At 33.6% G+C, this 25,425-nt stretch overlaps 1 protein-coding gene across 1 annotated transcript; it reads left to right on the top strand.

The window, feature by feature from the left end:
• The first annotated feature begins 2,158 nt into the window (after positions 1 to 2,158).
• GTPBP10 (GTP binding protein 10) lies at positions 2,159 to 25,165 on the top strand. Its single transcript, XM_006925701.3, has 10 exons — positions 2,159 to 2,297; positions 5,677 to 5,870; positions 9,192 to 9,283; positions 9,668 to 9,812; positions 14,301 to 14,374; positions 15,858 to 15,910; positions 17,993 to 18,100; positions 19,015 to 19,092; positions 21,054 to 21,177; positions 23,010 to 25,165. Exons 1-10 carry the CDS (start codon positions 2,265 to 2,267, stop codon positions 23,270 to 23,272), a joined length of 1,164 nt encoding a protein of 387 aa, XP_006925763.1. The 5' UTR covers positions 2,159 to 2,264; the 3' UTR covers positions 23,273 to 25,165.
• The last annotated feature ends 260 nt before the right edge of the window (positions 25,166 to 25,425 follow it).

Below are 25,425 nucleotides of genomic sequence, written 5' to 3'. Positions count from 1 at the left end.
TGAACACCAGAGAGAGAGTGGTGTGAAATTGATGACAGATTCTACCTTCGCAGTTTCACATACAGACCCTCTAACCTGGTTATGTTGACTCCTCTTGGACAAGCAGAACGAAAGCAGGATAGATAGAAAGTGGGAATCTAATTAAGAGAAGGTGAAAAGGTACAGATCGATTAAGATAATCTACAATGTAGAGAATCAAGTTAGACAATTTTCATTTTAATCTGCTGATAACATTAAACAGTATAACAGCTGTTTAATATAAACTGTTAGATTTATTAATTATATATTTATCTCATGCTTAAAATAATTACACAATGTTTATTAGATTAAATGTAATATTGTGTCCAGGGATGGATCCTGTAAAGTCTGTAGTTTAGTTAATAGTATTGTACCAACATTAACTTCCTAAATTTGACAAATGGTTATATGTTAATATTAGCGCAAGCTGAGTAGAATGTATATGGGAACTCTTTGGGCTACCTTTGTAACTTTTCTGTAACGTTTAATTTATTCTAAAATAAAATGCTTATTTAAAAATGTTTTTCATTAGCATTAACTCTAATTTATGTATTTTTGAAATGAAATATTATCGAAATCAAATTGTAAGTTTTGTCAATGGTGCACGTAGGACCATCATTTCGATTATGCAAAATTCTTCAGTGCCACCAAGTTTAATGATTTGCCTACATTTTAATCTTCTGAGCAACTACGGGAAGGCCTTCTGTCCTCTCAATGACAAAAGGAGTAGTATTTTCTTCCAATAATGACTTCTGTATCAGGTCTGGATAATACTTTGGGTCATTTCACCTCATGCTCATTATAAAGGGGACATTTTAAAGGGGACAATTTCTAGTTTCATGTTTCCTTTGCTATCTGGTAACCAGAGCTGTAATAAATACTTCAGGTTCTGACCATATTTTGTTCAATAATATTATGCTTTCTTCTTTGTTATATAGTACATAATATTCCTTGATATTTTGAGATGTTTTTATATCAATTTCTCATTTATACTGTATTTGCTATTATCATTTTCCCATGTATATATTATGGGAAAGAAAACGATTTGGGCTTGTGTTCACTTATAAGAAATACACCTTAGAAAATAACTTGGGCTTAACACAATTCTGACATAAAAAGACCTAATAAAGATAATCCAAATGGCAGCAAATGTTATCAAGATTAAACTAAACATCTACATAGTGAAAATCTTATGTCTTGATTAATCAATCATCATAGGTTAAATGACAATTACAGCTTTATTGACTGGTGGGGAAGAGGGAGGTTCAGTAGCAGCAAAGGAATCAAGACAGAGGGATAGTTTTCACATAGTGCATTTCCAAATAATCGCTGTCATAAGCGAGGGGTAGAAGTGTAAAAAGGATTCTGGAAATTAACAGTCTTGGTAGTTAAGAAAGACTATAAAACTAGAAGTGTAGTGCAGGGCCGCCTACTATGGCTGTGTACATTTGTACATTTTTCACTGCCTGAGGGCATGGGGAGAGGAGGTAAATGGGGCGGATTCCGGTCCAGCCACTCTCGGCTGATCCTGCTCAGGCTGAGGAAAGGAAATTTCTAATTTTCACAAAGGTAAGCTTCAATGATAGCTGGATAAAGACCCTTCTCTACCCGATTCCAAGAAGCTACTGTCTGACAAACAGTTGCAAGTTTCTTTTCCCACTGAATCCAATGCAATTCTTACAGATCTCAGATCCTAATATTGTGTCACAAGTTTTAAATTCAGTGTTTCCTGGAAGCTTTTGCTAGAGACCACTCAGCTCGTCAGTGAACTAACAACTTTCTCGAGCTTTTCTTTTTCTGCTGAATTTCCGTGTCTTTTAGGCATTTGGATTTGATTTTTTTTTTTTTCTTCTCCCACTCCGCTTTATAGAGCAGACAGCGGTACCTTACGGTTTCCTCAATTAGCATAAAAATTCCTCCATGGAAGCTCAGTTCAAAATGTTCCCATTCAAAACGTTAATTCCTGAGGCACACACTTTCCACCTGTCCCTTGCCACAGTGCCTCTCGACAATTTCTCACAGTTTTATGCTGCGTTCCCCTAAATAGAGTGCCTCGCATCTTCTCGTACGGCGCACAGTACAGCACAGGCGCCCGTCCCCGTGCTGCGCCTTACGGCGCATGCGGCTGTTTCCGAGGGCGCGTGCGGAGGAAGCACAACATCTGCGGCCTGCGGTGACGTAAATAGGCCGCGCGGAATTTTGCTTCGTACACCTTCCCTAGGAATGAATCCTGGCCCAACATTGTGATGGTGCGCTGCAGTTGCGTGTTGTTCAGAAAGGTCCGTGACTGATGCCAGAGGGCCAGGTGCCTCCAGCCCCACCTGAGGGCTCTGGTGCTTCTTCCCTTCCTCCCCACTTTTTCTTTCTGGGGGCCTCTTTCCTCCTCTTTCTCTGCCATAGTTTTCACCCCCGCAGGAGGCGAGGTTGGCCTGTGAGGGGTGAGAAGGGTGTGTCTGCCCGGCCTGCTTAGATTTTGAGATTCTTCTAGGGAATTGTGTGGACGTGGGATGAAGGCTGGGTTACCTGCTGCGGTTTAGAAGCAATACTGTATACATGGAGTGTAGATTTGACCTTTTTCTTTCGGCTCAAATAGTGTATTTTACTTTTAAATGTTAATATCCATAGCCCGTTTATTTATATATATTTTTGATATATTGTTTTTAAAGACGACTTTTCATCAGTAAATGAAAATATGTAGTAGGCTTGCCTTCTTGCAAGAAATTTAGATCAGTTTTTGTGTGGTATTGATTTTAGAATCATTTCTGTAAAAAATTTAAGGTTGCTTCTAAAAAACGTCTTTAAGAGCCTTTCTAGTAATGTTTCTTTAAACCTGCCGACGTCAGAGATGGGCCATTACTAACAACGAGATTGAGATATTCCTTTTAAGTTTGGGTTCTAAATCTCTGAATCTGTTAAATCTAGAATTGTAAAACAATGTGGCACAAATTGAATGGAACTTTAAGAACAGGAGTTTTTGTTTTATTGGAGGAAAGGTATAGTTCGTAATATCTTGAGTGAAGTTATACTTTATCCAACCCTCTGTTTTCCAGAAAGGTGAAGAAAAGAGAGTTATGAAGGATAGTACTTGAGTATATGAAATAACTAATCATTTAACTAAAAAGAAACTACTGCATTTTGTGTGTGTGTGTGTGGATAAGTTATTAAAGGCTACTTGTGTAACCTTACTGCCATGAAAAGCCACTTCCAATCAATGTAGTTTGCAAGTGGAATCTATCTCTTCACTTAAACCTGATGCATTTTTAAAAGTGAAAGCAGCAAATCGCCATGCGTTTATTAATCATTTATTATTTTCAAGGCATTTATTTCCATTTTTTTAAAAAAATTTTATTCATTTAATTGAGTTGACATTGGTTAATTTTATAGATTTCAAGTGTACAGTTGTATATAGTGCATTGTGTGTTCACCACCCAAAGTCAAATCTCGTTCCATCACCATATATTTGACCCCCTTTACCACCTCCCCCTCACCTCCTTTACCCACTGGTAACCACTATACTGGTGTCTGTGTCAATAAGTTTTTGTTTACTTGTTTGTTTGTCGCTTTTAGTTTTATATTACATGTATGAGTGAAATCATATGGTTCTTGACTTTTCTGTCTGACTTACTTTGCTTAGCGTGGTATTCTCAAGATCATCCATGTTGTCACAAATGGCAGTATTTCATCTTTTATTGTAGCTGAGTAGTTTTCCATTGTATACATGTACCACATCTTCTTTACCCCATCATCTATCAAAGGACACTTCCATTGTTTCTGTATCTTGGCCACTATGAGTAATGCTGCAGTGAACACAGGAGCATTGCAATGAACATATCTTTACGAATAAATGTTTTCAGATTTTTCAGGTAGATACCCAAGAAAGGGATTTCTGGGTCAAATGGTCACACTAATCTTAATTTTTTGAGGAACCACCAGACTTTTCCATAGTGGCTATACCAATTTACATTCCCACCAGCAGTGCAGGAAGGTTCCTTTTTCTCTACAACCTTTCCAGTCCTTGTTATTACTTGTCTTGTTGGTAATAGCCATTCTAAAAGGTAATGCATTTCTGATCTAGCCTTTCAGAACCAAAGCATAAGTTCTTTAGTCCCCCCTCCCCCGTGAAAAATACTCTGACTAGCCCTTAAATTCATCTTTTATACATTTCTTCTACCCTATTTCCTTACAACGCTTTGTTTCATGAGTACATTTGCATGCTTAAATGAATATCTGCTTTGAATCTTTGCTATGAACCCATCCAGTGCAGTCTCATATCTAGACTGCATCAGAATCACCAAGGGAGCTTGACCTGTCCTCATTTCCTCTCCAGGGTGTATCAGAATGGTCAGAGTATATATATTTTGCAAAAAGTTTCCAGATGTTTTTTGATACTTATAATTATCCTAAATGATTAAAAGAAGAAACGATTATGAATTTAAGAAATTACTCAATAAGGAATCTCGGTAGTCCGAGAGGTTAGTACATAGGATCTTTACCTGCAAGAAGCTCTTGATTTAGTGAGAGAAACAGATGTAAACACTAAATAGAGCACAAGATTTCAAGAAGTATAATTATAGAGATAGAATCAAATTGCTGAGAGCTGAGCAAATGGGAAGTGTGGATTAGAGGAATTGAGAAAGATATCAGCAAATATGACATTCTGGTGGGTTTATGACAGAACAGAACAAATGATGTATAAGTAGAGGAAAAGCATGAGCAGAGTGGCGTGGAGACGTGAAAGTATAACATGTAATAAGAGCAAAAGAGGAAGAAGATAGGAGGGGTTAAACAAATGCAAATGAAACCGAAGGTAAGTTAAGAGCTTTGAATATAGTACTGAGAACTTTAGACTTTATTTCATAAGCAATAAAACAGAAAATCATGAATGGTTTTTGAGTAAGAGAGAAACATGATTAGAGATTAGATTTATTTTCAGAAAAAATAGCTCAGGCAGCAGGATGAAGGACTTGTTGAAGAAAGAATGACTATAGGTACTGAGAGACCAGTTAGGAGCTAATGAAATGGTCAAGATACTAGGACAGTTGTACCAGAAAGGAAAGGGCTTTGGGAAAAGAAGCAGATATAGTCAAAGATTCCTATACATAGTCTCAATGAATAGTAAACTATTATTCCATTATTTGAGAGAACATTGGAGGAATAGAATTTACCTAGGAAAAAGTTATGTTTTGTCATATTAATATATACTCGAGGTGACAGTTATCCTTTCAGTACCTATGAACAAGTTACACATTTGAGAGATTTAAAATATAAATATAGATCTTGTTCTCAATTGCTTTAGACTATTAAGTTTACGTCTTGGTGGGGATGTCTAACAGGCTGGACATAGAGAGTATCTCACTTAGGTAATAGTTACTGGTATAGGCTGTCATCACCCAGGGGAGAGTCTAGATTTAGAAATGGGCCAATGTCAGAGACCTTGAAGATAAGTGAAACAATTGATAATTGAAAAAAAGGATCTTAAGAAAGTTAAATGGGAAAAGGGGATCAGACAGAAGATGAACTAAGAAAAGACTATAAATTTGGTGTACAGAAAGCCATTATTGATTTTTTAAGGAATTTTAGTGGCAACAAAGAACTAGAAAGGAGTTTAAATTAGTAAGCTCATTTGGTATACAAATGTTCTCTCTCTCTCTCTTTAAGTATGGAAACTTCATCGATAACCTAAGACTCTTCACCAGGGGAGGAAGTGGTGGAATGGGATACCCTCGTTTAGGTGGAGAAGGTGGAAAAGGTGGTGACGTCTGGGTTGTAGCCCATAACAAAATGACTTTAAAACAACTTAAAGACAAATATCCTCACAAACGGTTTGTGGCTGGAGAAGGAGCAAACAGTCGGTAAGTATTTACTAAATGACTTTGATTTTATAAAATTAATCCCTTCCAGAAGAAAAAAAAAGTTAAAAGATAAAAATTAATTAGTAATTTAAAGTAAATTATATTCTGTATTTGTAACTCAGCAAAAATCTACATCTGTCTCAACTATAGTAAAAAGGTACTAAGAAATGTTTTGGAGCTTTTAAACTTTTTATCCTTTTCTTCTCCCAGTGTCTGTTTATATTTTTTTGAACTTCCTCTGTAGAAACAGAAAATTATCTGAATTCTTACCGTTTTCTTCTTAAGTTATCTTTGACAGGTTTTAGAAAACCTTTCTCAAATCTCAGCCATGATACTTCATCCCACCACCACCAACAGTTCTGCCAGCATCTCACAGGCAGAGCTGAAAATTGAGAGCCTGTTTCACTGATACAGCTCTTGTATGTTCTCTTTTTGCTTCTGTTTTGGGCTTCTTTCCATGACAGCAAAACCTTTCCTTTATTTTTAGTTAATGTTTGTTATTTTTTATGGAACATATTATGTTGGCCTCAAAATATAAGAACTTTTTCTTTCATTATAAAGACAATGAAGAGAAAAATTCTTAAAACTTCTATCAAAATGCAGGCTATATTCCTCAGGCCTCTCTCATTCTATTATTCCTTAGGAGGTGTTGACATAAAGGTTAACCTTTATGTCCCTTTTTTCTTTCTCCTTCCCAAAGAAGCATTTTGGTATATTGTCACAATACTAGAGGATGGAATGGGTCACTTACTTGGGCCATGAGTATAAGCAAAGGATAGAGGCAGGAATGTTAAACACCGTGTAATGCAGAGGAACACTCGGAACAACGAATTATCCTGCCTAAAATATGCAGCAGCATCTCCTGGTAAAGAAATCCTTGGAGAAACACTTTATATTCGTTTTGAGCATTTTTGTTTTATGAATAGTCTGATTGAAACCATTTTATAGGATAAATTTTGAGAGCCCTATATTTATTAGAATTTAGTAATCAAAGCTTTGAGTTCAGAATGTCATTTTATTATTTTGCTGTTACAGGTGGGAAATAATAGTAGTTTACTTTCTAAAGTAAAAATTTTTTATCATTTATAATTTCTTTTCAAAAGTAAAGTTTTTATAATTCCAACCTTGGTCTGTGTTCAGATCAGTGGTATATTAAAGATGGTATATAATGTTTTAATGTTAAGAAAGATTTAAATAGAACATTTTTCTTACTGGAGTTGCATGTGGCAATTTTTGGAATGTAGAGGCTTAAATCTGAACAATTAATAGGAGCCAACTGGGTGAAGGGGAGGAAAAAGTATTATAGGAAAGATAACATGAACAAAGGCCCAATGGTAGCAGACATACCCATATAAGACACTAAAAGAAGGTCAGTGTGGCTAGAATGCAGAAAACGGGAACATAGAGGAAGATGAGACCAGAAAAAAAGGTACAGGTCAGACTTTAATTCAGACCATCACCATTTCTTGAAAAATTGCAATATTCTCCAATTTGGGTCTCCAGTCTTCAGTCTCAGTCATCACCTCCAATCCATTCTTTCTCCAGTTATTCCTAGAGTGATTTTCTAAAACATCAACTTATGTCACTTGCCTATTTAAGATCCTTCAGTGTTCCTCATCACTCTAAAATAATCTTCAAACTCTCTAACATAGCATATCAAACTCTTCATGATCTGGACTACACTGCCTTTTTTTTCACAACATGCCATTCCGCTTATACTGGCATTGTGCTAGAAAAAACTATTATTTTACCAAACAACTTGTTCTCTCCTAATCCAGTGCACGTGTGTGTGTGCATGTGCTTGTGCGTGTGTGTATGTGTGTGTGTATTCAGTTTATCAACACATCTTTTCCTGCCTTAATTGTCTGGCAAAGTCCTTCCTATTCCCTTTTCAAGGCTTAGTTCAGGGACCACTTCCAAAATATAGATAACCGAGCAAGATTTTAATTTCAGATATCTAATAATGTCTACTAAAAGTTAGACTGCTTTCGTTCATCATGAAATCATCTCCCAGTAAATTGGTTTATGCTTGTTCATCTATAAAAATTATCAGATAGTATTTCAGTTCTTTAAAAAAACTCTTTTAATAGAAAGTTCATCAGCAGTAACACAACATTCTAAAAATTACAACACACAATCCCAGTAAGAGAAGTGTTCTATCTAAATCTTTATTTCACATTCATACATTTCTGTCCAGTTTGTTCATTCAACTAAATTGAGTATCTCTCAATCACTTTACTAGGTATCTAGGATAAAATGATGAACTTTATGTAGTCTAGTAGGAGAGCAGATATTAATCAGATACATGAAAAATGGAAAATTATAATTATGACAAGTCTTATGAATGAGCCTATACATGTATATAGGCAGTGGGATTCTGACCTAATTAGAGAGATCAGGAATACAAAGATTTTTTTAAAAAGTCAAGTGTCTATAATCCTTCTACCCAGAGATAATCACTATTAACCTTTTCTTAACTTTTCTTACATTTAACAAAAATGTAATTATGTGTGTATGTAAATAATTTGGGAGTACAAAAACAAGAGAACAATATTGGCAACCTCCCCTTTTATTTCCGTGACAGAAGATTGTTCAGAATGGCTGCATAGTGTTATGATATTAGTAATAACTTATTTTGTCATTCATCTATTTAGGTAATTATTGATTTTTTACAGTTATAGCACATTGCAACACACAACCATGTATATATAGTAGTATACATGGTGGTTTGTTTTCTTTTAGGATAAATTCCCAGAAGTGGAATGACTAGTTAGAAGTTTGTACGTATTTATTCTCTTATGAGCAGTTTAAGAGATGAGCCTCCTATAAATATACTCTAGTTTGAGGTCATTTTTTAAATTTTTTAAATTTATTTTTTTAATTAACTTATTTTTATTATGGTGACATTGGTTAAAGAAATCCAGTAAGTTTCAGGTGTACAATACAACAGTATTAGGTCAGTTTTTTAAAAAACTTTGTTATTTAGTGGATTTTTCTTTTTTCTAGTTTATTAGTGTTGTTGTAATGGTCTTTTCATTTCAGGCATACCATATATTCATTATGAGTTGAAATGGCTTTTGGTGGCTAGCTTGGTAACTTAAATCATTACTTAATATTTTTATTGGGATACGATAGTCTACAATATAAAGAAATAATTGAACATCAAGTCAAAGCTCTTATATTTGGCCATTTAATATCTGTGTTAAAAGGGTTGACTGCTAGTCTTTATAGAGCATTATATTTGCTTGAAGCTTAAATCATTTAATTTAGTGGGTTTTCCTTATTTTAATTTAACTCTTTTTTTTTTTTTTTTTTTTGTAGGGTTAGTGCACTGAAAGGCTCAAAAGGAAAAGACTGTGAAATCCTTGTACCTGTGGGTATTTCAATAACTGATGAATATGGTAAAATTATAGGTAAGTGTACTATAGATTCTAAGGTTGTAAAAAATGTGCACATTTTCAAAATTGTTTGAGAGCTGTGGGGAGTAGCACTTCTTGAGTGTCAGAATTTTTTTAAAAACATTAACTATTTTACCTGCTAATTAATGAAAGAACTTTTAAAAAAACATTACATAAAGGTTGTTGAAAATTAACTGCTAGATTTAAGATTATTTTAAAAATATAAGAGTAATTGGTTTTAAACATAACTAGTTTATTTTCAACTGTTTTCAAAAGTGCACTTCCAGGGTCCAGCTTTTAATAGAAACTTCTGGCATCTATTTCTGAAAGAAAAATGTCATTAGTGATTAGCTCCACTTACTAATCTTGGCTCTACGTATCTTTATCTTTCTTTTTAAGGAGAACTCAATAAAGAGAAAGACAGAATTTTGATAGCTGAAGGAGGTCTTGGTGGTAAACTACTTACAAATTTCTTACCTTTAAAAGGCCAGAAACGAATAATTCACCTCGACCTAAAACTTATAGCTGATATAGGCCTAGTGGGGTAAGTACCATTCATATCTTTATGTTTATACTTTCAGAGAGATAGTTCATAAATAGAAAATAAATATAAATGGTAATTTAGGGCCAGCACTATTTCTAGTTTATGGAATTTGTGCATCATGTGCATACTTTGGAATATGCTATCAAATGTAGTTGTTTTCATAATGCCAGCATAGAGTTTCGTATATACTATTAATTTGTCAAAGATCCTAACCATATAGTAAGCTAGTGAAATGTTAGAAAACAAATAAAGAAAATGATCAATCAAATGCAGTAGTATGAGAAGGTAAAAGAACATTACCAAATATTAAGGAATAAAATGAGAAATCCAGACAAACCACATTTTAAAAAGTGTATAGAAGAAAATAAAAGAAGGAAAGAAATGATTAAGATATTTTACACATCTTAATAGCAGTATTGTATCATTAATCAAATGGCTAAAGGCTGGTGCAGACAATCTTAGCCGTCAGACTTACACACTATTGAACACCAAGTTGAATCTTGGTATGATCTTTTCCCTATCCTTTACGCTCTGCTTAGAATCTGTCCATTCTCAGTACTGCAGACCTTAAAATGTTGTCCTCTTCCACAGCCTCCATTCTTTCATAGCATTGTATAGTAGTCAGATGGAGGCCTAAGGAAAAGGTAGAGAAAACTGCTGCCAAACTGGGTACCAAACTACCATTCCATTCCTTGCCTTCCCATAGCTTCTTTCTAAGCTCTTTTCATCTTCTTCTCCAGCCATCTCACTGCTTCTTTACCAGACTCTACAGTCTGAATTCTTCACCTCTTTCCATACCTGTCTGGTCTTAACCAGCAGTGGCTTAGAGTTGACAGAGGCCCCATTCCTGCCAAATTTGTAACAGGGAAGATGTGATCCTGGTTTCAAGCTTTCCATCCACATTTAATTTTTTGAGTAAAACATAGTTACGAGGGTTGTTGAGTTATAGGTTCTGTAATAGTACATATATTTTTAAACATTCATAGAATGTTGTGGATAAGACTGAGAATCCAGCCATTCATTTTCTCATTTGGTAGAAAAATGTACTGCAGTTTCCGTAGATATACCTTTACAGACAAAGAAGATCCTAGCAAGGCTGAGTAGTAAAGGTGGGTTATGGGTGGGGGACTCAGGTGAAACTATTTGAGTCAGAACCTCAGATCATCAGTAGACTGGCCGACTGGTCTTGACTATATTATACCAGGGATCCCCAACCCCCAGGCCACGGACCAGGACCGGTCTGTGGCCTGTTAGGAATCGGGCTGCAGGTGAGCGGTGGGCGAGCAAGCAAAGCTTCATCTGTATTTGTAGTCACTCCCCAGCCCTAGCATCACCTCCTCAACTCCACCTCAGATCATCAGGCATTAGATTCTCATAGGAGCACCGGTCCCTAGTGCCAAAAAGGTTAGTGTGTTATATGGTCTCCTAAGTTTTTGTTTTCTCATCCTTAATAGTGGATGGAGATGGTTCTCACTTTAAAATGTTGTTGGTGAGTAAGATTTCTTTTGCAGCACAACACATGCCTTAGATTTATGAATGCTCAGTGAATGAATGGTAGCTGCTATCATCATCATTATATTGACAATTTATAGGAGACTACATATAGTGAAATGCTAAGATTTTCAGAAGTGGACTTGAAATTATAGTCAGTAATTAAAGCATCATTATTCTTAAGCACAATATTTAATGCATGTTCTAGTGCTTTTAAATTAGGCAATTATTCTTCAAAAGTTACTAGTGTGAATGCAATCATAAGCAGATATCCTTTTAGCTGGTTTCAGGAATGAACTGAACCTTAGAAGAAAGGTATCGTATAACTACACTTGTACTTCTGTTGTCAGATCTGATCTTTACTTAGGTTGGATTTCAGCCTCTAAATTTTCATTAGGTACTTTTCAAGAAAAATCTTAAGTATCTGTTCTTCAGCCATTAGCATCCTTTTCTTTGTGTACTTTGATCTTTTTGGAAATAGTTGGTTTGCATTTTTCTGTGCTTATAGAAATATAAGGATATTGGAAAGAAATAAGCAAGTCCAACTAATGATAATCATAAACAAAAATGTTTGCAATTTACTTTCCAACAAGTCACAAGACCTGGGTGTAACAAGATAAAAAACTATATTTCCAAGAAAAGTCATTAAGAAACCACATAATTTTATTCTAATTTTATTATAGAAATATTTTTAATGAGAAAAATTGTTAAAAGAGCTCCATTAAAAGCTTATAAATTTTTATAGAATTCTAAATTTGTATTTGCAAAATATTACACCATTATTTCAAATGAAAGTTTGGCAGAGTTTTGAAAGCAGAGCTTTCTTAAATTTAAATGAAAACTCTGAAGGCAGGGATCACATTTGTCTCATTGATTGCTATAATTCTGGTTCCTATGATACTGCCTAACTGTGAGTTATGTATGATGCAGGTCAATTCTCAATAAATATTTATTGGATAATTTTTTTTACTGAGATATAATTGACATATAACATATCAGTTTTAGATGTACAACATAATGAATTTGCTATCTGTATGTATTATGATATGATCACCGTAATAAGTCTAGTTAACATCACCATGCGTAGTTAACAATATTTTTTCCATTGTGATGAAAACTTTTACGATTTACTCTGTTAGCAACTTTCGGATATACAATACACTATTATTAACTATGGCCACCAGGCTGTACATTATATGTCCCATGACTTATTTATGTTATAACTAGAAGTTTGTGTCTTTTGTCCCCTTTCAACCATTTTTCCCGCCCCCACCTCTGGCAACCACCAATCTGTTCTCTGTATCTATAAGTTCAGCTTTTTAATTACTTTGTTTGGTTTCTGCATATAAGTGAGATCATATAGTATTTCTTTCTTTGTCTGACTTATTTCACCTAGCACAGTGCTCTCAAAGTCCACCTATGTTGTCACAAATGGCAATATTTTCTTCTTTTTTATGGCTGAATGATATTCTTGTGTGTATGTGTGACGTTTTCCTTACCCATTCATCCATTGACATACACTTAGATGGTTTCCATATCTTACCATTGTAAATGATACTGCAGTGAACATGAGGATACATATATCTTTTCAAGTTAGTGTTTTTGTTTTCTTCAGGTAAATACCCAGAAGTGGAATTGCTGGATCATATGGTAGCTCTATTTTTAATTTTTTGGGGAAACTCCATACTGTTTTCCATAATGGTTGCACCAATTTACATTTCCTTTTGTTGAATAAATTTAATAAAAATATCTGAATGAAATTTAGGAAATAATCTCTTAAGTGACTACCATTCCTAGTACATACTTTCATGCATTATGGACCTTTCTTGAGAGAAATTTAGCAATAAAATCAAAGCCTTTAAGACTAGCATATATTTTAATCCAGTATTCTCTCATCTAGAAATTTATCTCAAGAAAAAGATTAAGGATATGTATAAAGATTCAAGGCTAGCCACTTCAGTGTTTAAAGTTTTTAGAAAAAAATTAGACAAATAATAAATGCTCATTTACAGAAAGAAAAAAATAGTTGCCTGTTAATTCCACCACTCAGTGGTGACTGTTAACATGGTATGTGTTTTTCTCGCTGTATGCATATATTTTTGCAACATTATTGATAATAATAAAAAATTGAAGACAACCTAAATACCTAACAATAGGAATTTAGTTAAGTAAATTACGGTACACTCTTGAAAGGTGTTCACATTATATAATTCAGTTTGAAAAGCAGGCCAACCAACTATGGATGGTCTTTCAGGGAAAAAAAAAAAAACACCACCAAGTCTGAATCAGATCAAGGCTCTGTATATAATGACCGATTTATAGAAAATCCAGGGCGAAAAAATGTGTTAAATGACACCATGGGAGTGTCAACAGAAAAATCCTGACTGTGAGAAAGAAACTCTACAAAATAAATGACCCAGTTAAAAAAAAATAAAACTACAAAGGAGAAAACAAGATGGAAGGGGAACCTTTACCAAAAGAAATATAAGAGACATCAACCAGTTGTAATGCAGACCTTATTGGAGTCCCTGTTCCAACAAACCAAATTTTAAAAAAGTATTGAGAATATATTAATATTTGTTGAAGCTAGGTAATGACTAAATGAGATTTATTACTCCTCTCTACTTTGGTATACATTTGAAAATGTTCACATTAAATGTTTTTTTTTAAATCTACAAAACAATATGCGTAATATTTTATCAGTGTTTGGATTATAGGTATTTTTATTTTTTGTTCTATGATTTACGAGTTCTTTTCACATAATTTCAATTATTAATTCACAGTATTAAAACATCTTCAGTGTCGAGAATAAATTTACCTTTTCCTTTTTCATGCGTATATTTTGTTTCTCGAGTTTTTCAAAATTATTTTAAACTTACTCTTACGCCCAGAAATAGTCGAGAAGTCTACTTTCTGAAATGTTAAGAATTCAGAGATAAGTAAATATTAATAGTGCTTATATTTATTGTAACATATAAATTTATTTACTCATTTCAGATTCCCAAATGCTGGAAAATCCTCCTTGCTAAGTCAGATTTCTCACGCAAAACCTGTGATTGCAGATTATGCATGTAAGTGTAATTTGTTTTGTATTTTAATGTGTGGTGGTGAATTTTTAAATATTAATCTTTCTTTGAGTATGAATAAAATAACAGCTTTGAAGATAGCCTTAGTTTTAAAACTCTTGGCAGAATATATGCATTTCCCATTACTCTTTTAAATCTCTGTAGCCCTCAGCAAAGTTTCTAGTACTTGCTAGACACTTACTATGTTGTGTTTATTTTTAGTTGCATAATCATTGTTTTGGTTTAGTTTTGATTTTATGAGCACCTAGCCTTTATTAAGAGCTGTGATAAATACTAGGAAGACAGAGATGAATTCTTTCACTCATTTAGCAGGTATTTTTTTCTGGGAACTGCACCAGGTTCTGGAGTTACAAAGACCGGTAAACAGAAACAGATGCCGTTCTCACTTTTACTGAGCTTACAAACTAGTGGGGGAAGGCACATATCCCACTAATGAATATAAGGAATATAATATAGTTCTATGAAAGAGTACAGGTGACTGCTTTAGACTTTTATGTGGAAATGTGATGCTGGGGCTGAGATTTGAAGAATAAATATGAGTTAATGAGTGACAGATAGTGGAGGCGAAAAGTCTTTCTGTGGTGGCAGGGAGTGGATTTGTGTGAGGAGACAACATGTGGTAAGGGAAAGGGAATCAAGATGAGGCTAGAGATGTAGGTAGAGACTTTATCATACAGACCACGTAGGCCGTGTTTCATCTTTATAGCTTAAGAGCAGTTGATAGCCTTTTAAGCATGGCATAAAATAATTAGATTTGTTTTAAAAAGATTTCTGAATAATAAAGAAAATGGATGAGTATGAGACATAAATGGTTCTGGGAAGAACAGTTAGTAGGCTATTGCAGTAGCAAGGTGAGATATGATGGAAGTGTAGACTCAGAGTAGTGAATGAATATGATAGAATCTGTGCCATCATAAAACAAAAAAGTACAGAATGACATTAACTGGAAAAAAATATTAAGCCATTCTAAAATTAGACTCTTATAGAATTAATTTTGGACTAACTGCTATAAACTATACGGTCAGGACTTATCATTGTAATACAGGAGACTCCTGAGAAGGAAAGAGGAAGAAAAGTAAAAAATCATAGGATGGAGGCTAGTGTGAGATCAGTGAGGCTAAGGATAACTGGATGAGAAAGGGCTAGACAAATTTAACCCACAGACCCAATGATAGAAACCTAAATTCTCCCCCGAATACCATGCTTCTTAAAGTGTGATAGAGGAACTTCGTATCCCACTAATTAAATTAGTGAGATATGCCGATTATAATAATCTATGTTTATCCTTTTCCAAGTTAATTGTAAATAACAAAGATAATTGTACCTTCCATTTCAACAAATGAGAACATAATCTGAATTAAATTGTTCACAGAAAAGAAATATTGTTTATTTTATTCATAATTTTAAGACAATTTTGAGAGTACCAGCCATTATTCTAGCCTTAATTTGCTGTTGTTTTTTCTTTTAGTTACAACATTAAAGCCTGAACTTGGAAAGATTATGTATAATGATTTCAAACAGGTGGGTATTTTTAAAGTAGACAATTGGTTGGAAGTGAAAGTACTTGCTTTTGGTACTTGGACTTCATAATATTTAACTGTTTCTGTCGTGTTAGGGAGAAAGAGTAGCAGGATTTTGTTTCTGATAAATGAAACTGATTATATCCATTCTGCTGAACACTATCATAGTAAAATATTGTATAAGAATGTACCATTTTATTCTTTGAAAGTTTGTCTGGTTTGTCATTACAGCATCATATCTTCTTTGTCTCATAAATCTGCTCTCATTACACGTCCCTATTTTACTTCCACACTTTATTATTGATTTTCGATTCCTAAAAATATTTTCTAAAGTTCATGGAAGTGATTTTACTCCAACTTTCTCTTTAAAATAATTTTTCTTTAATTAAATGGGATTCTGGCCTTATCTAACTATTAAAATTTATTTTTCCTTGATAAGGAAGAACTGTACATCTTTTGAATAAAGAGAGAATAAAAACAGATAAAAAAGGAAAGTGACAAAATTTAAAAAATACGTAATGTATGATCAGCAGTTGTGCTTCTTGGTATTTACCCCCATGAGTTGAAAACATATCCACGCAAAAAACTGCACACAGATGTTTGTTCATAATTGCCAAAACTTAGAAGCAACCAAGGTGTCCTTCAGGAGGTGAATAAACTGTGATACATCCAGAAAATGGAATATTATTTAGCACTGAAGAGAAATAGCTGCAAGCTACGAAAAGACATGGAAGAACCTTAAATGCATATTACTAAGTGCAAGAAGCCAATGTGAAAAGGCTGCATACTATATAATTCCAACTATATGACATTCTGGAAAAGGCAAAACTATGGAGTTAGCAAAAAATCAGTGGTTACCAAGGATAAGGGGAAGAAAGGGATGAATAGGCAGAGCACAGTGGGTTTTTAGGGCAGTGAAACTATTCTGCACTATATTATAATGGTGGATACATGTCATACATTTGTCAAAACCTATAGAAAGTATAACACCAAAAGCGAATGCTTATGTAAAGTATGGACTTATGGTGATGATGTATCATTGTAGTTTCACATAATCCATTGACATAATTCAATAGAAAATATTTATATTCATTTTTAATAGTGATATAAAAGTATATAAAGTTCAATTATACAGAATATTAAATAAGTAAAATTATAAATGCAGAATAATATGAATATAGCAAACAATATTGAGAGGAAAAGAGAACATTATAATTTTTAAAGGAGATCAGTGGAGGACCTCTGAAGAAAATTTTAGTACATGAGACCTCTGTAGTGTACACTGCTTTGTCACGTGACCACAACTTCCTGTAAAACTCTGAAATCCTTATTCAGATGAGCAGTGTACGTAAAGCAGTGCTTCTCACCCTTCAATGTATGTCAGGTTTATCTGGTGGCTTAAGAACAACAATGGTAAATGAAGCATGCACCCCAGAGATTTGAAATGAAATCTCTTAGAGGTAGGGCCTGGGTATCTGTGCATAAAACCTCCCTAAGTGATTATAATGCACAGTGAGGTTTGAAAACCACAAGTGTAGAATAATGGTTAATAACTGTTATCATCTCCAAAAGGAGTATAGGAAAACTATACCCTTAACTTTGGATATAGTTAATAGTCCTGGTAGAATGTGACCAGAATAGGAACAATGGTGCCAAATAATTAACTGCATATAAATTTTAAAATTTAAAACTACAAAGCTGTACTAAGGAAATGTCAGCTAAATTAATATTCTTGAAAACTTTTAAGAATTTAGAAAGTTGAAATTCTGTGGAAAGTTCACATTGAACAGTATAATTTATGGAATTCTAAAGAGAATTTATGTGATTAATAGCTGTTAAAGTAATCTCTAAAGTTCTATATTGTTAGATTAATAAGTAAAAATAGAACTCTAATTTCTGATAACAAAGGATGTTGATTCTAATGCTTAATTAATTTTTTTATCAAGGCGTCTTGGTTTCATAAATATGTGGTAATCACAAATCAGAAACATTATATTTTAACTACCATGAAATTCTGAATGTAATTTTACTTACGGTTTTCATATATTTTCTTTTTCTATCAAACTATTTAACTTTGTATTAGATATCAGTAGCTGATCTTCCTGGTTTAATAGAAGGAGCACATATGAACAAAGGAATGGGCCACAAATTCCTCAAGCATATAGAAAGAACTAAACAACTGCTTTTTGTTGTAAGTCATATGTATATAAACATAATATTCAAATGAATGCGAAAATCTGTACGTTTAGTTTTCCTAGAAATTTTTTATAATAATAAGATTTAAAATTAAAGTAGTAGCATATGTGACTCCACTAAGTCTCTTTAGATGGGGGTCAAATATAGTAAGTAATCTTTGTTTATACTGTGAGGATAGAAATGGCATTATTTACTATGTCTATTATAAATTTGGTCATACTTGTCAAGATTTAATTCCTTAAGATTTTCAACATAGTACTATATTATATAGTATCTTATTCCTACCTGATGGTGCTGGAGTTATACAGCTGACCCTCAGACAACTCAGGGCCCCTTATAAATTTTTCAGTAAATACCTGTACTGTTTCCCAGCCATGGTGTTGGGAGTCTGCAGATGTGGAGGGCTGACTGTATGCATTGATCTACACCATTTTACATTTGATCTTATCCAAAAGGCTGAGAAGTGATCTGTGCCATTTTATATAAGGAACTTGAGCATCCACAGATTTTGGTATCCTTGCAGGGGTCCTAGAACCAAACCCCTGGAGGATACTGAGGGGCTGTAGTTAAGTTTGAGAGGAGTCAGAAGTTATACATGGATTTTCTACTGTGCAGGGAGGGGTAGGGGTTGTCAACTGTATATGTATGAGATTGTCCATATTAATTTAAATTGCCTTATGTGTACTACTTCCTCATTCTATTAATGGTTGTGATTTTATCAAAACAATTATAGTTACCTTGACACTTCAATTTCTTCTATTTTGAATTACTAAATTACTAATAGAATATACATTGAAAAATTATTTTTAACTTGAGAGAGTAAGATATTTCAAAACATAGAAATGTATAGCTATTGTTATATTAAAGGTTGTCTCTTTCCTTCTTTTTTTTCTTTTTGTTTTTGGTTAGGTTGATATTTCTGGATTTCAGCTTTCTCCCCAAACTCAATACAGGACTGCCTTTGAAACCATAATACTTCTTACAAAAGTAGGTTTCCTATTTATGTTTTACTATGTTCTCCATCTAGTCTAATATGTAGATACATAGGACTGTACTAAAAAACTTAATAATTAGAATATGTTTATATTCCACCTCTACTTTTTGAAGCTTCGATGTTAAAGAATGATCTAAACTTGCTGTCTCCAGTTTTTCAGTATTAACCTGCTCCTCACACTATTGCAACCAATAAAACCATCCTTAATTCCAAATCCCTTTACAGACTTCTCAAACTTTATATTGCTTAAACTTTTATTTCTACTTCTTAGACTATTTCTCAATCTACTTTTTATGCTTTTTTCTGTTTATTCTGTAATTAGCATTCAGTTACAGTAAATATACTGATGACTGCCAAATCTGTATCTGGTACCCAGATCTTTTGGTTGTGCTTTACTGGCTGCCTCTTGGAAATCTTTGATTGGATGCCCCATTAACTTCTCAAACTTAATATGTATAAAACTGAACTTTTAAAAAAACTTACCAGCCTCCTCCAGAACTTTACTGGGTATGTAAGCTGGAAACCTAGGTGGTGGTCTTGATTCTGTCTTTCTCACCACCTTTATCAAGCCCTGTCAGTATTATATCCTGAATCTCTGTGAAATCCATCTATTTGTCTTCATCCACACTGTTATAATCATCAGCCCCTCTCATTAGAATGTTGTAAGTCCGTAGTGTCCGGTCTCCTTGCTTCCAGTCTCACTTCTCTGCACTTCGTGTTTTTATGGCAGCTAGAGTGATCTTTGTAAAAGAACCAAGGTGATGTTTGTTCCCTGCTTAAAACAGTTTGATAGAGCCCCATTGCTGTTGGGTTAGTCTAACATGAACATGGTTTATGAGGTCTGGCAAAGTCAGGCTCTTATCTCACAGTCCGTCTCTGTTTCCCTCTCTTACATTCTGTATCCAGCCCTATGGTTTCTCTCTAATATGACATAATGTTTCTTACCTCCAAGACTTTGTATATCCTATTTCCTTTGCCAGTTTTTGCCTATTATGAATAATAGTGCTGTGAACACTTGTGTACAGATTTTTGTATGGACCTGTTTTTATTTTTCTTGGGTATATACCTAGGAATGGAATTGCTAGATAATATGGTAACTCTATGTTTAATATTTTGAGGAACTGCCAAACTGTTTTCCAAAGTGGCTGCACCATTGTGCCATTTTACAATTCTACTTTTGAATGGATGATGGTTCCAATTTTTCCATATTAATGTTAACATTTGCTATTGTCTATCTCTTTATTTTAGCTATCTTAGTAGGAGTGAAGTGGCATTTCATTATGGTTTTGATTTGCTTTTCTCTAGCAACTAATGATGTTAAGCATCTTTTCATGTGCTTATTAGCCATTTGTCTTTGGAGAAATGCCTATTCAGATTATTTGCCTATTTTTAAATTGTGTTATTTGTTGTTTTTTTTTTGTTAAGTTGTAAGTGGTTGTTTTATTTTGGATAGAAGTCCCTTATCAGATATATGATTTGCAAATATTTTCTCTCATTCTGTCAGTTGTCTTTTCATTTTCTTTATATCTTTTAAAGCACAGAATTTTAAATTTTAATGAAGTCCCATTTGTCTATATATTCTTTTACTTTTGCTTTTGGTGTCATAGATAAAAACTATTGCCTAATCCATGGTCATGAAAATTTACTGCTGTTTACTTCTGAATTTTATCTATGTGCTTAATATTCCAGATATTTGTATTTGGCTCTAGGCACAATCACAGCTGTCTCTAGGATGTCATGTGAGCTAAACTATATTAACATGTGATCTTACCATTAAGCATTTTCTGAGTTTCCTTTGTTAATTAATTTTGTGGTTGTTGGAATGTACTGCATTTCAGAGATCTGAATCGGCTCTAAATTACCCAGGCCTACAAGATAAAGAAAGACATTACAAAACAGGTATTCTGTATAGATACTATAATAAAATTATTCGGTTTTCTCTTTCAATTTAAAGGAGTTGGAGTTGTACAAAGAGGAACTTCAGACAAAACCTGCACTCCTGGCAGTTAATAAAATGGACTTGCCAGATGCCCAAGATAAATTTCATGTACTGATGAACCAACTCCAGAATCCTAAAGGTAAACCCATTTATTCTTAATGTCAAAGTAATGAATACTTAGTATGTACAGAGTGGTAAGTGATATAATGAGTGGGGAAAAAAACTAACAGGTGCTACTCTTAAAAAATGTTCGAAGAAAGAATACATACCATATGAAACATTTAAGTAATATTTTAATGTAATACTTACCAAATTTCAGAATATGTGATATAGACAGTAAGTGAGAGGAGACAAAAGAAGAGAAAGATCATTTGAGCTGAAAAGATCAAGCTTTATGAAGAAGTAAAATTTAAACTGAGTCCTTAAGGAGTTAATGGGATTTGGTTCAGAAGGGAGAAAAGTCAGCTTATACCTGTGAAGCCTTTCACTTTAACATATTTCACAAGTTCTAGAACTTCATTCCCCTAGTATACCATAAATTTAAAAACAGAGTTAATAGTTCTAAAGAGGTGTGTATCTTTCCAGTGTCAGCTCTATAGATCTTTGAAGAGTACTAATCTTCTAACAAGAACTCAAGTACATGTACCTTTGTATGTGTGACAGAAGAATAGATGCTGTTACTCCAAAAGGGTTTATTTGTTTGAAATTTGTTCCTAAATGAATTACTTTGTATAAAGGAACTTAAAGGGACTTTCCACTGTCTTGAATATTGAACTTCGCAGAACACTCTGTATCCTAAATGATGATGCTTTCATTCTTCTGAGTCTAGTAGAGGACCTCTTCATAAATGAGGAAAAGTAGGGTGGATGGCAAGTGGTTAAAATGTTTTCAAATAGTACTAATTTCTCTGTTTTTATCATTGGGATAATAATTCGGGAAAATAAGTTATTATTGGGACTAGCAGACAGCAGCAGAAGATTCTCCCCAAAAATCTTTCCCCAGTGTAATTTACATATTAGAGTTATCCTTGAGTTAAAAAGTTACTTTTGGGGTATAAATACTCCCTGGAATTAGTCAATAGTCTTTATTCCTTAATGTTATTTGTTTTATATCAGTAGATCTATTTACCAGTTGGTCTTGCAGAAGATGGAATTTTCAGAGGAGGTACCGGAAGGGAGGATAACTCCAGAGTTTGTGGCTAATTTGGACCGTCATAAAACAAAATATAGTCCCCTCAGTGATAATTCCTGAGTTAGCCACTCTGGACTTCTTTGAGGGCATATGAATCTCAAACCAAGCTCCATACTGGCTTGTCTAATCTCTTTCAGTCCAGCCTTTTCAGTTTACATCAGTGTTAAACCTGTTCCATCAGTATGCCATCCCTCTTCCCATTGCCTTGGTGGCAGGGAGAGGAAAAAGTAATATAACAGCTCTCAGCCCCTGTGGGGTGATAGAGTAAACTCATCTGACATGATTCCCCACTTGAACTCCCCAACACCTTTTTCAATTTTAGTATGGCTTCTAGGACCAGTGATGATAAGCCTATGCTTTAGGGCAGTTAAAGGCCACCCATGTACTGAGGCAAGCTAGAATATCCTAAATCACAAATGATGTTTTTTTAAAGAAGGGTTTTTTCAGAGAATCTATGTTGCCTCACTTTATTGAACCCCCCAAAAAGCAAAATTTATTACTTCTGTAAGTAAATCATCTTCTATTTCTTTTATTTATACTTAATTTGGTTTAAAATATCTTTATCCAACAAATATTTACTAAGCAGCTACTGTGTGCCAAGAACCTTACCATTGTCACTGATAAAAACCAAGGGTTCTAAGAGCTTATTAGAGAGGGAAAATCAGGAATTAAAATTGCTAAATTTTCAGTTCCTCGTTTCACAAATCAAACCTCTAACATAGTTTTGACTTACTTTCAAAGACAATGAAAATCATCATAGTTTTATGTTCTTTGTTTCAGATTTTCTGCATTTATTTGAAAAAAACATGATTCCAGAGAGGACTGTGGAGTTCCAACATATCATTCCTATCTCTGCAATTACGGGAGAAGGAATTGACGAGTTAAAGAGCTGTTTGAGGAAATCTCTGGATGAACATGCCAACCATGAAAATTATGCATATCATAAGAAACAGTTGCTTAATTTACAGATTTCCAATACAGTAACTTATAGCGAGCTACCATCAAAGAATGCTGTTACCAGTTCCAGAATGGACATAATTTAAATCTGTTTAAAATGATATTGAAAGTGTGTTCATTTGAAATCTTTTCCACAGACTGTATTTTTTAGAATGTTATTGCTAACCTTCTGGTATATATGCCATTATTTGAGAACCGTATCTTCTTAGAGTGTTTTGTAGTTAAGTGTATCAACAGTATAGTAATTGAGAACTAAAAATGATAGTTTATAATTTTATGGCCAATCCACCTATAAGAAAAACCTCTGATATTCCTGTACTTATTATGTCTCTAGTGAGTCATTTTTTTTTTTTTTAATATAAAAGGATTTCTAGAGTATTATGAGAATGAGCAGCTAGGTTTTGTTTGATTTTGAGTCTATCATTACCTGGTTCTACTAAATATATAATCTCATTTTTAGAAAATCTCAAACCCCTAAATTTGAACATATGTTCAGCGATAATAAAGATCACTGATAATGTTTAACAGAAACCAGCAAATAATTATTTGTGGTTTCAGCTTTTGGAAATTTTTCTTTCTTAACTATAAGAGTATTTCTTCCTGCTTTGGAACAGACTGACATATTATGTATCTCATTTTCTTATGTCCTAGTCATTTTTATTGTCTACTTTCATATTTTAGTAAAGAGAATAGGAAGTGCTAACTTTAAACAATATTATCAGTCATCAACATATTCTTAAAGTATAATTTCTAAATTTCTGACTAAGTTTTAAAAATACAAATTGGACTTTTTCTCTTAATGAGTTTTATTATAAAATATACAAGTTTGTTTTAAAAAAAGTAAAATTTAAACAGTACAAAGGCATATAAAGTAAAAACAAATTCCCATCTTTCTGCATTAGGCCCTCCATGCCTTTCCATACAAAACCACTGTTAATAGTTTTCTATGTTCTTGCAGAATTTTTTTAGTTATGTATCTTTTTACCCCAATGAGTTTATTACATAAACCTTTTCCAAGTCTGTTTATTTTTTTAACAAAATAGTAGCAAGTTAATGAACTTTTAATAATTATCCTTCAATGCTGCTTTTTAAATTATTAGGAATTGTTTTGCAATTTAAGGCATAAGGAAATCATTTCATATGCCTGTATTAAAAATAATGTAAGTATTCTACTTAAATTTCTTCTGATATGACATCGTGAGTGACTTTTTACAAGCATTATTTCACTTTTATTTGTTCTGTTGTTCCCCACTCCTCCCTCTCATCTCAGTCCCCAGATCACTGGCTTCTTTTTTTCTCCCCCCTCATTACACAGGTATGTATTGAGTGTCTCACTTGTACCAGGCACTGTGTGGGGCGCTGCATGTGCAGTGTCAAACAGACGGGACCTGCTGCCCTCATGGATCTCACATTCGATAGCAGAAACTGCAGGGAATAAGAATAGCTTGGTTTTATTTGACAACAAAGGAATAGGAGTGAGGAAAGTATTGGAATTTGAATATCTGTACTGATGATAGTGATCATATTTTGTATTGGGTATGTTTCATATTTATGACTTCAGAGTCATTTCTCTTTTTTACTTCTGTTATTTCCTAAATATAAACAAGTAACAATATAAGGACAGTTGTATCAGGTGAATTTCTGAAGTTCTGAGCCCATAATTTTATTCTCCGTTGTGCCAAAAGATAGTAGACATATATCAAGGATTAAGAGGAGTTGGATCTTATCTGCTCTGTCAGTAACGCTACTCTACTACTAACTGAAGCATTTTATGTAACTCACTAAAATGTTCCATTATTTGTATTATCTAGTTACCAAAAGTATACTTTATGTACCTTTTTCTGATGGTTGATTTTTATTTGAAACAAAAGGAGAAAATCTGGTTTCTTTTTTTATTTTATAAACTATAAGTTTAAAAACTTAAACATTTATTTTGAAATAAATATCTTAAAATCATCGCAGATGCTGTTTAAATTGAACTTAAGCAATACTTATTTATTTTTACCTTTCAAAATATACATTTTTTGGAATTGTTATCTTACTGATAAGCCTGGATATCAATACACTATGTATTACCAAGTCCCAGTAGTTTTTTGAGAGCTTACTATGTCATATTCATTTACCATGATGAATTACAAGTTTATACCACCAGACATTGTCAAGTATTAAGTATATTGTACTGTGAAATTGGACCTGAAGATAGCACCTATGAATCAAAAAATTCTAGAAACCTAGTATC

This window comes from Pteropus alecto, unplaced genomic scaffold, assembly GCF_000325575.1.
Source record: "Pteropus alecto unplaced genomic scaffold, ASM32557v1 scaffold69, whole genome shotgun sequence".
Classification (NCBI taxonomy): Eukaryota; Metazoa; Chordata; class Mammalia; order Chiroptera; family Pteropodidae; genus Pteropus; species Pteropus alecto.
This window is presented reverse-complemented; position numbering and strand designations above follow the sequence as displayed.